Source organism: Rhineura floridana, chromosome 19 (assembly GCF_030035675.1).
Source record: "Rhineura floridana isolate rRhiFlo1 chromosome 19, rRhiFlo1.hap2, whole genome shotgun sequence".
Classification (NCBI taxonomy): Eukaryota; Metazoa; Chordata; class Lepidosauria; order Squamata; family Rhineuridae; genus Rhineura; species Rhineura floridana.
The window spans coordinates 27,105,453-27,121,963 of NC_084498.1; the positions used below are offsets into that span (position 1 = coordinate 27,105,453).

The 16,511-nt window shown below is 45.5% G+C and overlaps 1 protein-coding gene across 3 annotated transcripts in view; it reads right to left on the minus strand.

Moving 5' to 3' along the window:
• AIFM3 (apoptosis inducing factor mitochondria associated 3) overlaps positions 1–16,511 on the minus strand; it is a 39,438-nt gene that overhangs the window by 18,739 nt on the left and 4,188 nt on the right. For 2 of the 3 annotated variants that reach the window (XM_061602552.1, XM_061602551.1), the window contains exons 2-5: positions 14,158–14,408; positions 5,538–5,705; positions 2,617–2,830; positions 980–1,089 (exon numbers count right to left, since the gene is read on the minus strand). In XM_061602552.1, coding sequence (XP_061458536.1) covers positions 980–1,089; positions 2,617–2,830; positions 5,538–5,705; positions 14,158–14,188 — 523 coding nt within the window. In that variant the 5' untranslated portion in view covers positions 14,189–14,408. The remainder of the gene's footprint in view (positions 1–979; positions 1,090–2,616; positions 2,831–5,537; positions 5,706–14,157; positions 14,409–16,511) is intronic. The other variant, XM_061602553.1, reaches the window with a different exon arrangement.

Genomic DNA, 16,511 nt, shown 5'->3' on the forward strand with positions numbered 1-16,511 from the left:
TTGAAACGCAAAGTCCCCAGCTTCACTGATGTTTAAAGAAGATGAATAATTGCAAGCCACAGACAGAAAAGGGAAAACACAGTTAAGAAGTAGTGGAGTTGTAGTTGTTTATGTGTCCTTGAATGAGTAATGTACCCAAATATTTATTATAGTAAACAAGATTTATATACCGCTTCATAAAAAAAAATCTAGGGTGTTTCCATAGAATAGTATAAAATATTCATTAAAAATAATAAAAACAGAAGACATCATATTTTTTATCAAAATACAGGTGAAATCAACAGATTTTAAAAGCAAATGTCTATAATAAAATTACATGTGTGGGTAGGCTTGCCTAAACAAATAAGTTTTTAGCAAACAACACAGTGAAGATGCCACCAATTTAAATGCACTTACTAATTGTTTATTGCATACAGCCCGAACTGTAAGCATTTTTATCGCATTGATAAGCGGCTGCTTCAAAGCTCTAAATACAGTATGTATCATCAGGGTTGTATTTAGGCTGCACTAGAAAATTAAAATTTTGCTCCAGGTAAACCTGCATATTCTGCATTAAGAAATGCCAAATTCTGTGATCTGTATAATTTACATGAATTGAGTAAATGTATGTAATTTATTTTGAATCATTCATTTATTCTGAGTTTGCTCGCCACTGGAGGAGCAAGAACACTGAATCCCAGGCCCCTATCCCATTAAACACTTGTTCAGCCATCCCTCTGGCTTCCAAGTCTTCAGCACCTGTTGCCCACACACTTTCAGGCACATCTTCACAGCCACGAGGGCTAGAAACCTGCTTATTGTTTTTAAGGAAGCCAAGATTCTCACAATGCTGAATTCTGCACCCAAGTCACATTCTGCACTTTCCCAGCATTCCCACAATGGGATCACAGAAAGCACAATGACTCCCCAAGACTCCCTTGGGCCAATCCTGCAGCTTTACAGAACATTTATGAATGTGCGTCATTTTCATGAAACTGACCTTTCACCAATGGAGCGCCATAGTGAGGACATTTGTGGCCCATGGCATAAAATTCCCCATTTTCTTTTACTAGTAGGGCTTTCCCACAGCCCAGGTCCACCTCTCGCATCCTAGAGAGATATAAGCAGAGATAAAATGGAGTTAACATTTTCTTAAAGGAAACCTGGGTTTTATACTTGCATTAGTAACAAGGAACCGAGCAGAGCCAAGAATCTTTTGTTGATTGCAGGATTCACATGGAGCACTTCTGTGGCTAAGCCACAGAGTTGAGAACAGGGAAGATCCACAGTTCAAATCCTGCTTCAAATCTTGCAAGGTAAACCCCTCTTCTCTCTGTCAGCCTCAGTCTCCTGATCTGCAGTATGGGACAGTTAATACCTTCTTGGAGGAAGGGCGGGATATGAATTAAATAACTAAATAAATAATGTGCTTTAAATGTGTGGTGTGGATCTGCCCTTACAACATGCCAAATGCCACAACCTCCAGAAATAATGTCAGAGTTGCATGACACCTGCTGGAGGCAACTGGAAGCATCTCTGGGCGTTCCCTTTCCGTGCTTACGCAACTGGTCCTGCTGCATTCCACACACAAGCACCTGAATTTCAGACCCAAGTGGAACTTCTTGTTAAAAAATGAACTAAACATCATAGCGAACTGGTTGCGGCAGGGGCAGTGGTGGAGAAATCAGGGGATACGATAGCAAACAAAGACTGCCAGAGCTCTAAAAAGGCCCACAGGACAGAGGAGGGATGTTTTCAAAGTGTGTTCTGTTTGGCTCCTCTGGTTGCTCAAAGCACAAATGTCTGGACCAGCCTTCAACAACTCCAGTTATTTTGGACTCCCGTCAGCCCCAGAATCACACGGCCACACTGGCTGGGGCTGATGGGAGTTATCGTCCAAAAGAGTCGGAGGGCACCAGGTTGCCAAAGGCCGGCCTAGACCCACCCCCTTTGCCTGTTTCTGTGACTTCCAACTCCAGTTTTGAATGAAGTCCCACCCTGCCCTCCTGTCCTGAAGGTGCTTCTTACAGCAGCCTTGTCCAACCTGGCACCCTCCAACTGTTTTGGACCAAGGCCCCCAGAAGCCCCCCAACCATCATGGCCATGCTCCCATGAGCCCCAACAACAAACTATTTTCTACAGGTCATGCGTCCTTCATGACTCCATGTTTTAAAAATGGCCTTTGTGTATTAACACATCTGTTTTCTCATTTTGTAGGTCATTTCTAGTTTTAAAAGAGATGTTGACGATCTGCAGAAGGGTTGGGGAACCTTTCCAGCCAGAGGGCCACATTCCCTTGTCAGCAACCTTCCCAGGGCCACACACCACTGTGAGCAGGGGCAGAGGAAAAAGTGGGAGGAGCAACTAATGTTAATATTCCCTTTGTCGGCTAGTTTCTGCACACACACACGTACACCCCTCCCTCCTCCAGCCAGGCGTGCAAAAGGCATTATCAGAGGTCAGAGGCATATTCCAGCCAGGCAAAAACACTCGAGGAGTGAAGGAAGGCCAGTGAGGGGCGTGGCCTGGGGAGAGTGCGACTGGCCTGAGGAGGGTTCAGAGGGCCGGCTAGAGAGGCTTGGAGGGCCGCATTTGGCCCCTAGGCCCTGAGGTTCCCCACCCCATTTCTAAACTCACTGTCCGTTGTCAAGGTCCTTCACGTAGCAGACGGAGGCTTCCACCACATCCTTCAGGTTCCGGTATGGGTTGATGGCGACAGGGTGTTCCTCCAGCTGGAAGTGCCGAGACGTCCCATTGGCTTTGTAGATGATGGGGCTGGCTTTCCCATTGGGAGACATCTCCTCTTTGGCCCTCTCCTTCTCCGGCAACACCACTTCGATCTTTACTTCAACTGCGTGAGCAAACGGAAATCTTCATTACACCTAACGGCCAAGCCCTCTGCTCCCCAGACTTGGCTCTCCTCGCCGGCAGAGGATCCCCATGAAGCTCAGACTAACAACTAACAAGTTTGCACTTCTCAAACCAATATGCAAACCAAAACACAGACAACCTTTGAAATCCACCCCTTTTCGAATTTCGCAATGCAGTTCTCCAACTAACCAATGGATACAAAAATGCATATTTGTGAAAACTGTACATAAAAATGCATATATTATTGAAACTAACATAGAAAAATGTATTTACATGAGGGGACATTACTCACAAAAGTGTCACAACTGCATACAAAAATGTGTTTATTAGGAGAAATCCATACTAACATGCTGATGAATGTCCATGAGGACTAAAAAATAAATCACGTGGAGAACTGAGTGTAAGAGTGGAAAAGTGAGAGAAAGTAAAACTGACAGATCTGTCCGTCTCTACCGGGAAGGAAATTATTCCAAGGATCCACATCACACCAGGACTCCTGAAGAGAGGGCAAAAAAAAAGACTGATCTCAAGTAGGCTCCATCTCAGGCTAACCTTTGTGCAGCATTTCTGACATGAACTTTAAACTCTGTTTAAACTCTGCATGCAGAAAGAAAGAGATCCTGCTGCAACAAACAAAATGCTTACGGGGAAATCTTTTGCGGTTAACTATTTCAAGGACACATGATGGATGACATTTTGCCACAAGGGACCAAAAGGCGAGCGGGGACCTGACGCTCTTGTTTATTCCAAGATTCCAGGCAAACATGAACCACTCACAGGATTAAGTGCTGTTACTGATTTTTAAAACCAAGGACCTGGAGTGAGCTGCTGATTTATTCTCCTTGTGGTCTGGCCAGCAAAAGCCAGTTTGCATTCCAAACGTCTGACACCACTTCTGGAAGTCGCACAGGCCCAGGCTTTGGAGAGCCCGTGGGAGAAAAGACTTGCACAGACAAGGGAGAGTCACAGAGGATGCCTCTGTCTGCCCTCTTTTGAGCCGTGAATCGGTGCAGAGGCTTGAGACAGCATTCCAGGTCAGTCTTAAAGGTCATGGAGGAACATGAGGCTGGAGGAAACCTTTGAGGCCGGCCAGGCTTAGGTAATTTATGGATTGCTATTATTAATTGCATTTATTTGTCACTTACTGCAGTTCAACATCATCTGGAGGACGACAGGCTGGGAAAGCCTGGTTGTTAATGGTAATGCTATGCATTGACCATCTCTCTGTGCAAGACTGTTTGCTCAATGGCCATTGATGACTGGTGGCTACTCCAAGCTGCTGGAACTGTGTTCGTGTATGTTTTTGAGATTTTTTGGTAAGTCGCATTGAGTTTCATTCTGAATAAAAAGCGACTAACAAACATCAATAATAATAATAATAAATAATTCATTTGAAAGATTTATACCCTGCCTCTCTGTCACATAAGGCACCCAACGGGGCTCACACCATAATCGTACAGTAAAACAACCTTCCTCAACTTGGCACCCTCTTTTGGCTGACAACTCCCATCAGCCCTGGCCAGCAGGGCCGTACGATGCTGGGGCTGATGGGAGTTGTCGTTCAAAACATCTGGAGGGTGCCAGGTTGGAAAAGGCAGCAGCAACACATAATTAAGAAACAAAATTAAAAACACCAGAAGTGGCAGATAAAATATCCCCAAATGGCGAGGAACAGATTTGGAACTTGGAGATCTCAAGCAGCTAAAGACTTGTTGTTGGAGCAGAAAGATCTGCAATCTTGCCCCTAATGGCATCAAGGAGACAGCCAGCCACATCTCCCCAGACGGAGCATTCCAAAGCCTTGCCCCCTGGAGCCTGAGACCAGTGTCCTGCCTCAAAGTGTGTCAGTTGCCAGGGAAGGAAAAATTGGCGAGGCTCCAGGTTAGATCTGGAGTTGCAATAGAGACAGACTGCATTTTGTAGCTGGCTGGCAGAAGGAGTCTTTATTGGAGGCCCAACTGGATGCTCTTTGCTTTGAGGGGAGGGAAGGGCAGGAAATGCGATGCAGTTCACATTTAAAGGGGAATCTGTCACATTCACGCTTTCCACAACAATCTGAGAACTAAAACACAGGCATCCTTTGAATTGCACACTTCTCCAAATTTTGTGAAGCAATGTTTACAAAAATGCTTACAACAGGAGAAAGTGTGCATAAAGAGGAATATATTAGTGAAAACATCGTACAGTACAAAAAGGCATTATCTGAAGGGAAACTGCTTGCAAAAATGCATACAGCAGTTCCCGCACTGAAACCATATTGATTTGCATTATTATAGTTCCTGGAAACTTTAATCAGTTGGTAATCAGTCCATTAGATTGATTCAATGATGGGACCAATTTCAGTGAGTCATTTCAAGTTCATTTTTAACAGCTTTTCTGGTCCAGATGTATTAGATGAATAAAAGCCATATTCATTTTTTGTGTTCCTTCAAGCCACAAGTGGTTAAATTACAAATTCTTCAGGACCTCAAAAAGGTACTTACGCTGAGGTTTTGCTGATATGCAAAATTTAAATTTAATCAGATAATTAATCAGTTAAAATTCAGATGATGAATCAAGAGGGAGGGGACACTTTAATCACTTGACATCCCTAATTATTGGTATTAAGATCCTGTAATTCTTTGATTATTTGAATCCTCATTTTAATCCATTCATTACTGAAGTTGCAGTGGCCAACTTGTATTTACCGAGTGAATTCCGTTTACTTTTTTTAATCACTGGCATTGTGGCATCAGCTTTTTTCCAGTCCTCTGGAACATCCTCAGAACTCCAAGATTTACTAAAAATCAGCCTCAGGGGTGCAGAGATCTCCTCCGCCAATTCTTTTAAAACCCTTGGGGGTAAGTTATCTGGCCCTGTGGATTTAAAAATGGTTAACTTTAGTAGATGCTGTTTAACCTCCTCTGTGGTAGGATTATTATATAGGCACCTTAAGTAAGAATGCATTACACAGCTCATTCCCCCAACTCAGCACTATAGTTTTTTGGTAAAATTGACAATTTTATTGCATCTAGTAAGCATAAAGAAGAACATAAAGGGGGCCCATCTAGTCCAGCATCCGGTTCTCCCAGTGGCCAGCCAGATGTGCCAATAGGATTGCTATAAGCAGGACCTGAGTGAACACTAGTTCAACTATCAGACTTGGTTGCTTCCCCTGTCCTTCAGGAAAACTGCCCCCTTCTGCATCACCACCACATGTGTATTTATTCATTTGCCCCTCATTTAAAGCACACCCACCATTTTGAAATAGAGTTGTGAAGTGTCTCTTGGGAGTAGGTCACAAGTGTATGACGTTACAAGAGCTGGCCAATCCTTACTACCCACAGTTGGGTTTTCCTATCACTCTAAAAAAAGCTGCATAGCCGCAATGGCTGTGTGAGAAGCAAAAGGTCTACTGCAACCGAGTGCAATGCGTATTCCCCTAAATCGACACCACCGTTGTCTAAACATTCTGTCCACCTCCACCCGAATGCCAGGGTTGTGTGTATGTTGTGCGCGCACACGTACTCTATAGCTGCACCAGGATAATTCAAATCCCGAGTTAAAAAGCAGACCTCTGTGGTCTATACAAATGCTACAAATTCTCCCAGTTTCCCAGATAAGCTCCACTCACCCAGGCTGCCTGTTGGCTCCTTCTGTCCCAAAATGCTTTGAAGTCACATCTGTGCAAGTAGCCAGATTCAGCCCTTGCTGCTATGGCTCAGATGCTGCCTTAATTCTTGAGCTTCCTAGCCTGTCCATGTTCTTTCGGTCAGTCTTCCCCCTCTGTTTATCAATTTCTGTTGTTTTAATCATTTATGTCCTGTTTTCCAAAGTGGGCAACAGTCAAAAATCTGTAAAATATCTATTATTTCAGTTCCTTCTGAACTCCAGCCCCATTCCTCTAGGTCAGCTTTCCCCAGCTTTGTGCCCTCCAGATGTTTCAGGCTACAGTTCTCAGCAGCCCCAGCTGGCACAGCTATACGACGCTGGGTCTGATGGAAGCACAGCTATGCTGGCTGGGGCTGATGGGAGTTGTCATTCAAAACATCTATTTATTAGATTTATATCCTGCCCTTCCTCCCAGTGGGGCGGGATCTGGAGGGCACCAGGTTGGCGAAAGCTGCTCAAGGTTTTAGGACTTCAGCCTCCAGCACTCTGTGCTCCTGGCTGTGTCTCCACCTGCACTGACAGACATCTAGCTGGATGCTTGTTAGGGACGGGGTAGAAATCCAGTTCAGAATACATTGATTGGCGAACCTTCCTGACTGGCACTTTCCAAAAGAAAACACAAACCGAAATGAAGCCACCCTTCGCAAGTCACACTTCCCCACACGTTACAGGGCAATTCTCCAGCCGAGTAGCATGTATACAAATGCACATATTAGTGAAAACAGGCAAAAACACAGTCAATGAGGAGAAACTGCATACAGAAAAATGTCCGTATTGGGCAAAAACTGCAGGGGGAAATGTGCATATTAGGAGATATTCACACTACAATGCTGATGAATTCTCATGAGGGCTTTTAAATACGTATTTAACATATATTGCCTATTTGCTTGTCCTCTTCCTATGGCATATAGAGGCCGCTGGTCCTTTCCCTTTCCCTCCTCACCGTTCACACTTGGAGAGGATAGCCGGGAGGGAGGGGAACAGAGCCAAAGGCTGGCAGGGAGCCTTGTGAGGTGCCTGACAATGCCCGTTCCCAATGCCCACCTTGCCCAGAATAAGTTTCCCACTATTTAAATGGAATCAAAGCAAATAAGCCACAGTAGGTAGGCCTCTCCCAGCACCATTGATTACCTTTTGCATTTTGAAAGTCAGAGGAAAGCGTCCCAAAGGCCGTGATTTCTCTACAAGGCACCAGGCGGCTCATGTTGTGATGGAGCCAAAGAGCCCAGCTAGATCAGACTCTGTCCTCTTGACTCCAGATTCCCTCCCCACCCCGCCCTGCCCAGCTGTAAAATTCAGATGATGCCCCTTCTATAAAAAAAATAAAATAAGCCACTGCCTTAACTTTTCCCCAATTTGCAACGACATTTCTCTTTCTTTTTTATGTGCCTATTTCAGATGTGACAAAGTTAACAGAGAGCTAAAACATTAACAGATGAGAATAAAAATGACGCGATACAGCCCCGAGTAAACTAGTATAACTTTGAGAAGTTGTCAAATGTCTTAACTTTAATCTTAGTTTTTCCATAGAAGCAGAGGAAGCTGCCTTATACTGAGGCAGACCAATGGTCCATCTAGCTCTGTGCTACCTGCACTGACTGGCAGCAGCTCTCCAGGGTTTCAGGCAGGCTTCTCTCCCAGCTAGTAGCGGCTGCCGGCTCCATGTCAGTGGGGCAGTGGAATCCACTCTGGGTTTTACTCCAGACTTTCAAGGAACTGTCCAAAGTGTCGCAACCTTCCCAAAATAGGTTCAGCACCTTAGACAGCTCCTTGAACCTCCAGAGTGGATTCCACTGCCCCACTGACATGGAGCCGGCAGCTGCCACTGCTCTTCACCGCTGCTGGCAGCTGCCACTGGGGACTGAGCCTGGGACCTTCTGCATGCAAGGCAGATGCCCTGCCACTGAGCTTCGGCCCTTCTCCTTCCAGCTACAGGTAAATGAAGTGCACCCTGATTATTTTGGTTCCACCCCGGAGAATCATCCAAGGATAATTACAGGACAATGCAGACAAGAGGTCTGTGTTTCCCAACTGCCCAACCACCATTTACTAGAATATCGATAAGTCTCTGTCCCATAGTCTGGGGAAAGTCATTGCCATGCCCAGAGCAGAGTGATGCTCCCTTATGTGCACAATGAACATTCTCCTGATAGCATAAAAAGGCCATTAGCTCAGCGGCAAAGCATCTGCTTTGCATGCGGAAGGACCCCGGTTCAATCCCCAGCAATAAGGAGCCCTCCAGACAGCCTTTTTATTGTACATTCATGATGATTTGTGCTCATGATGCCAACAGGGCAGTTACACACAATCCCACTTTCAACACCGTTTGCACCTGCAAACACTTTGGGGAGGTCACATTGCTTTATATCCAGTGAGCACATATTCCATAACGTCCTGCTGAAATCTCTTAACTTTTTGCACAAATGATCTGGTTTATGTTTGTCCCACTTTTGTCGCCCTTCAGCCCTTCCGGACAGCAATAAGGGCCCCATCCGCACTATACATTTAAAGCGGTATGATAGCAATGTGGAAGCATCACAGACCAAACTGAAGCTGGAGGAATCCACCATGAAGGCGCTGCTGTTGCATCAAGAACATGTTGCAGAACACGCCTGCAAACAAAGCCCCAGTCTGAAGGGGCCCCAAAGGGAAACAATCACATGCCACTGATTAAAAACTGTTTTCACAGCTGACCCCTCGTAACTCTGGAGAGGACTTGAGCGCTCGCAACAGAGTGCAAGGACCCCGGTGCCCTGCCAATTGGATTGAGAAAGAGTTAAGAATCTTGGTGTTAGAAACCTCTTATTTCTTAGAAATCTTATGCTCCACCACAACCATCAGTGATGGTTTCCTTACCTGATGAGGGACCTTTTCATGGCTCACACACGTGCTGAAATATGATTTAAAATGGAAGCGGAAAGATTAGAAATAGAGGTCGAAATGTAGGTGCAATTCAGGGGAAAGTTAAAGGCAGAGATTTATTTATTCTGTAGAACAGGCCTCATGAGAACTTTACTGCTTGGGTGGGATAAGGAAATCTGGATTCCCAAGGGCAGAGTCCAATTCAGCTGCACTCTAGAATTTTCCCAGTCCTGAGTTGGGGCAGAGGACAACAAAATTTAACTTCAGTAGAACTCTGTAACAATTAGCATTTAAACTGCACATATTTTCTCTTTACATTGAACTTGTAAGGTAGGCCATTTTATTACCCCTGTGTAATCTTCAAAGCTTGCCCAATTATGGCACAGAAAATGAAGTGAAACAGAGACCTCAAAACACAGATCGCTCGAGGGAGTGAACCAAACTACAGGCAACAGCTAAAGGGAGTGAAGGTGTTGCTTAACAACCAGGCAGAGTGACATGATCTTCAGTGAGGTACTATGTCCTCTGATTGGCTGTGTGGTTCTAAGGGAGTTTTCCTCTGTATGTTTGGTTGCATGTCTCCCTGCCCTGTACAAGGCCTGAACGAAGAAAGAGAAAACCTCTCTGTTCCTTTCTCCTCAAATTGTACACTATTTTTTTTGTCCGGTTTGCTCAGTAAAGTATTATCAAGAGTTTCTGTCTGGGCGCTGCCTGTGTTATTCAAGTGACTTCTCTAACATAGGTTGCATAATGACACAACACCCCAAAAAACCTTTAAATACACAGTCATATTTTGTGATGCCTGAGAATTTCAATCCGGTTCATATTTCAAGCCAAATCTATCAAATCCACACTTTCCAAAACAATATGAGAACCGAAACTCACAGCCATCCTTTGAAATTTGCATTTTTTCCTAATTTTGCGATTAAGTTCTCCAGCCAAACAATGTTTACAAAAATGCTTATATTAGGGGAAAGTGTGCATAAACATGAATATATTAGTGAAAACAACATGCAGAAATGCATTCTATGACACGAAATGGCTTGCAAAAAATGTGTCCGTTACTGCCTACAAAAATATGTTTATTAGGAGAAATTTGCACTAAAATGCTGGGAGGTTTTCGTGAGGATTTTTCCCCTTCAATGCAACATGTTACAGAAATGTGGAGAAGTGAATTTAAGACTGGAAATATGAGAAATGTAGAGAACTGGAATTGACAGGTCTTTCCATCCCTACTCCACCCCCGTAGAGTCTTGTCAGTTCTGCTTTTCCACAGAGCTGCACAGGAGCTAAGAAAACATGAAGATAAATAAGTAACACACACCAAGATGAATAAGTAACAGCACAACCCTTGCCAACTCGATTCCAGGCATCCAAGGCTGCAATCTTACACTTGAGGCTCAGATACCAAGAGTAGCACACAATTTCTTCCCATACAAGGCCACAGATGCTGGGCATTTCCTATAGGCTTGCAGGGGAGGCGGTGATGATAGAGAAAGGGGATTTCCCAGCCAGTGTGGTGTCGTGGTTAGAACATTGGACTAGGACCTGGGAGACTGGAGTTCAAATCACCACTCCGCCTTGTAAACCTCATTGGGTGACCTTGGGGCACTCACTATCTCTCAGCCTAACCTACCTTGCAGGGCTGTTGGGAAGATAAAATGAGGAGCGGGGGAACCATGTACACCACCTTGAGCTCCTTGGAGGAAAAATGAGATCTAAATATACTAATGAAATGTAATTTTTGAAAAAAGAGAGAGAGAGAGAGAAGCAAAGATTCCCACCAACAGTCACAGTTTCCTTCCTCGTCACATCATTCCTTCCAATAGTGGTGGGGTGCCAACAGATTTGGAGGCACAAGAGGGCCACCAGGAAATAAGGGAGTGATGTCTGCATCCTTAAGGGACTCCCTAGACACACAGAAGTTGACCCATTTGTAAAGTAAATGACACACTTAAACAATTAAAAACCACAAGTGCCGAAGGTTGATTTCTGGGAGGAGATCTGGTCCGTGATGGTTTTAATCTAGGGCATAGATAAATGTGGCCCTCAAGGCCTCTCTGACTGGCCCTAAGGATCCTCCCTGGGCCTGCTCTGCCCCCTCCTCTAGTGCTTGTGCCTGTGGTTGGGAAGTGTTCTGGAACTGTGACAATGCCGCTTGCTAGCCTGCAATCTAGCTGACTGCAGCACAAAGGTAAGGACTCCTATCCTTTGCCCCACCCACCTTTTACCTCTGCCCCGCCTACTTTTGCATCTGTCCCCACCCACCAGTGTCAGGCAGGCCCCAGAAAGTTGCCCAATGAGAAAGGCAGCTGTCAGGAGGAAAAAGCCCCCCCACACACACACAATATAGGGGTCTGGGGTCATTGTGGGAAACATCCCCAGAAACTGTAGCTAACATTCATTATTAGAATCGTTGGGGCTTAGCACCGGTGAGAAGCCACGTGAGGAGGCCGGAGGCCAGGTGACACACCAGGGAGCATGTAATTGCTGTGGGTGGCGTGGAGCTAAATTAGGAAAGCTGAACCATTCAATTATGCTGGAATTCAGAGTCAAAGCCAGCTGGGCATTTGTGCTTGGCCTCTAAGAAGTGACATGAATGATTCTGGACATACCCCTTGGGGCTTGAGGAATTTCAGGACTTCGTTTATTTTTCTTTTTTGGAAGACAAACACAGCTAAGATTACTAGACATGGAAAGTGTGCATTTTTAAAGGTGGTTCAGTGACTGGTTGACCACAGTTAAATCCCACCTTGAGCTCCTCAGCTGGGAGTCAATACCCACAGAGCAGTGGGTGGGAAACTTCGGCCCATTGGCCAGACGTGGCCTGCAAGGCCTTTTTCCCCAAATCATATCCCCATCTTATGTGACATCAGGTATGGAGCCGTGTCTCTGTAGCAGAGCATCAGCTTTTCACGCAGAAGGTCCCAAGTTCAAACCCCAATGGCATCCCCAGGTAGGGCTGGGAATATCTCCTGTATGAAACCCTGGAGAGCTGCTGCCAGTCAGTGTTAACACTACTGGGCTTAGATGGACCAATGGTCCAACTCAGTTTAAGGCAGGTTCCTAGATGTGGTGGCCAATGCACAACTGGGAGCCTTAAAGTGTACTCCTGATTTGGCAAGGGAAAGCAGCTTTCAGCAATACTGCCCAGAGGTGCTTTGACGTCCCGACTTTGGGACTTCAAAGCACCCAATCACCTGACATCACTGTGACATCAAACGATTGACAGGTGGGCAGCCCAACCTGTCTGTTACATTTCGCACACAAGACTAGGATGCCGTAAGGCTCTGGGTCCACAGAGCAAAAATGATGTTCCCCCCCTCTCTCCCCACTGAACCCTCAAATGTATTTATTTATTTATTTAAAAGCATTTAGAGACCACTCAATATTTTTTAAAAAATAATAATCTCTAAATCAGCAAGACAGTGCACATTTGGCTGTCTGAGATATCCCTCGGATCTGCTGAGGAAAAGGAGGTTAGCGATGCTGCAGGCTTTTGCTTGGGCACTGCCGAGATGAAGGAAGAAGCTGAACAGGCATTTCCAATATAAAACCCATCAGCAGCTCTCTGGAGGTCACTGGGACAACAGCCCTGCAGAGATACACCCTTCCCTGGCTGGTAATGGACCTGCAGATTCTTAAGGGCTCCCTCCCTCCTCAAATCCCAGCCTGATCACAGAGGTATTCGGGGGAGTCATTATTAGTGGTCCCCTACAGCTCGGACACACGGCTCATCCATACCTTGAGTGATATGGACCCAACCCTGCGGAACTCCCGCCCAGCTGAGACCAGACAGGCCCCCTCCCTGCTGAGCATCCGGCACAGACTGAAGACTTTTTAATGATTATTTCACCTGACATTTTAAGTAAGTTTATTCCCCCTGATTTTATGGTTATTTTTATCTCCTTTCATCTATATTGTATCTTCTTCTTCGGACCCTTATGTTACACTGCTTAGAGACTATGCTGATAAGCAGTATAGAAATCTAAAATAAATGAAATAATAAATCCTACACTGAGCCTGAGGTTAGACTAGATGACCGCTATGGTACCTCCCAACTTGATGATGACAGGTCAGGCAGCTCCTGCTATCCAGAATCCACTTGACAACTTTCTGCTTGCCCAGTTAGGGTCATGAGCCAGATTTTCCCCTAAGGTGACATTCAGCCCTAATCTGCACCCACTCCTACTGGGGGCACTTCCTGACTGCCTGTTTATTGAGCATTCACCCTGGTTTGTTCGCTGGGAGGTTAGATGATGTTATGTCAAAGCAAGTGTTATCACACATTTCCCAGTATGTTTCTCCATCACTTTCCTGTTCACAAAAATTCCAATCTTTTGGGGAAGTGGGGTTTGTTACACAAGACCTCCCAACCAACTATAATTGCTCAACCTGAGTTTGCCAGTATGTGAATGAAGACCACCCAAAAAACAGCGGCAGCCTGGAAGCACTCTGGATTCCTATTTTTCCTTAACTATATTACTCCTTGCGGTGGGGGGGGGAACCCACCCCCTACATAAGGTCCCAGGGTTTTTTTAGGGTTACCTCCTACTGCTTCCAAGCTCTGAATGTTTCATTAAAGTCACCACCATGCATTGTGCTTGCATGAAACCAAGTTTTTTTTTAGGATTAGCCAATTGCTTTAATAATCCCTCTACATAAAAGCCCAGAGAATTAACATTCTTTGCAGAGCTCTCTCTGCAGACTGGCCCAGCTGCATGCCTGACCTAGTTTAGTCGCAGCTTCACATGGAGAAGTCAGTGTAGAGAATTTAAGCAGAGGGGCATTCACCTGGCTTGGGTTTGGAGAAACAGCCTCCCATGATGAGCCAAGCAGACAGGAAGAAATCCCAGCAGGAGAAGCAGGACCAGGTCAGAAAGTGGCGTCTTTGGAAGACATGGATTCCTGAGCCAGCAAGGGAGCGATCAGGAGCCGCAAACGGTCACCAGCATGATGGAAGCTCAAACAGCACCAGGACCTCTGCTAAAAATGGCCCCTTCCATCCACCCCTGTCATTGCCACACTAGGCCTTCCTTCATGACCTGTAGCAAATAAAAGCTCAGTTAACAGATGGTCACCACCACACACACTCAAAACCATCCAGACAAAGTCATTCTGGGGAGTTCTGGTTTTTGTTTTTGTTTTTTAAAAAAACAGGCATGTTGCATATCTATGGGAATCAAGACACATTTCTGACTTCATGTGGAGATGTGCATCTCTTATTTTGTGAGGCAGAGGCGCTGAAACAGAGAACAGTCCCAGACAATTCTTTAAAAAGAGGATGCCTTTACATATTTTTTTTTCTGTCCCCTTCAAGTTGCTACAAAAGTAGCCTATAGGCAGCATTCATTCAGAGCTTGTACCAATGGAACCTGTGCAAACAGCCACAGGGGAGCGACAGGCCATTGGTCCATCTAGCTTGATGTCAACTCTGACTGGCAGTTCTCCAGGGTTTCAGGCAAGGGACATTCCCAGCCCTACCTGGCAATGCCTGGGATTGAACCTGGGACCTTCTGCGTGCCAAGCAGATGCTCTGCCACTGAGCTCCTACAGCTCTTCTGGGAAGACGGGAAGGCAACAGCCTGAATTCCCTCTCTGCCCTGTTTATGGTCCCAGTCTGGATCCCCCCCACACACACACACACTCAGCTGTCATGTACTTAACAAAAGAACAAACATGTCTCGCACAACTGCTAGGTATGTGATGTAAATCGTCCAAAGGTCATTTCAGTGGCTTTAAATTTCTCATCCACGGTCAGATTCTTTTTGGACAGCAAACTTCCTCTTTTAATCCTTGGGATTCAACCCCCTGTGACTGGTTCATCTCTGTGACCCAATCCAAACCAGATCAATCTTCAAATGAAGCACTTTTAATGCACCTTTTTCTTTGCCAAGAGCAAACAGAAAAGGCAATATTAAAAACAACCCCTCTGCAGGAAGTGCTCTTCGTGATTTCAGGAATGCCTTTGACCCAGCGAGGTCAACTACAGGTGAGACTCAGTGCACAGCTGGAACAGAGCCCCCTTCGCCAAGCCTCTGGGAGGTGGCGTGAACTAAGCCCATGGGCAACATCAAGCAAAGGGGCTGCAACAACCGCAGTGAGGAGTTGGCCCCATTGATGCAGGGGGTGCACTGAGCCCACAGGCCCCCCCAAACAGGAATTGGTACAGGTAAATGGATCCTCCATGTTCAGGAGCAGTAGACCTCTGTATACGTTGGAGGTAGATGGGCAAAATACACAGCCATACAAATCTCTACCTAGCCTTTAGAATGCATGCACACCACTCAGGGCAGCTTGCAACAGGATTCATCCTTATGTGCTGTCTGCTTGGGAATAATCACAGCGGGGGAGAGATAGACAGGTCAGATAATGGGGTACAATCCCCCCTCCCAGGTGAATTGCATCTAGGGGTGGGGAAGAAATTCAATTCAGCTTGCATTTAAAGTACTGAAAAGTACTTGCAAAACTGCGCACAAAAAAGGTGTACATTAGGAGAAATTTGCTGGTGAATTTTTATGAGATTTTTTTTAAAAAACAACAACTCAGATTGATGTGGAAAACTGAACAAGATGAGGAAAATGAGAAATGGACAGAAACCAGAACAGACAGATTTGCCTTCAGCTCCAGAATGTCTTGAGGCGCAGGAGGACAAACAGTGCCTAGAAACTTGGCTTCTCCTCAGCCCTGCTGTTTCAGCAAATTACAGCCTCCAGATTAGACCTGGTCAGCAGCAAATGCTGTCAGGAGAACTCGTTATCTGCTTTTCCAAGTAAGACTTGACAATCTTCCCAAATTAATCATTAAACGGGAGATGCAATTGAGATGTCAAAGGTGCATCAATAAATACGTTGATATTTTGGGGTGGAGGGGCTGAATTGCTCTAAATGCTCTAAATCCACAAATTCCTGAATGCCCTGGGGGAGTTCCCCGTAGATAGAGCAGGTAACCCTGCTGAAGGCTTTGTCATGCTGTGGAATGAGGCACATTAGGCACTTAACACAGTTGCCCCCCCAGTGCCCTCTCCGGCATTGTGGAGCCCAGTAGCCATCCAGTGGAGATTTTCCATATTGTCAGGGGTCTGTTGACATCAGCTCCAGGAAATGGAGTTTTAGACCCTTCAGAGGCCCACTGTGAATTGTTTGCAA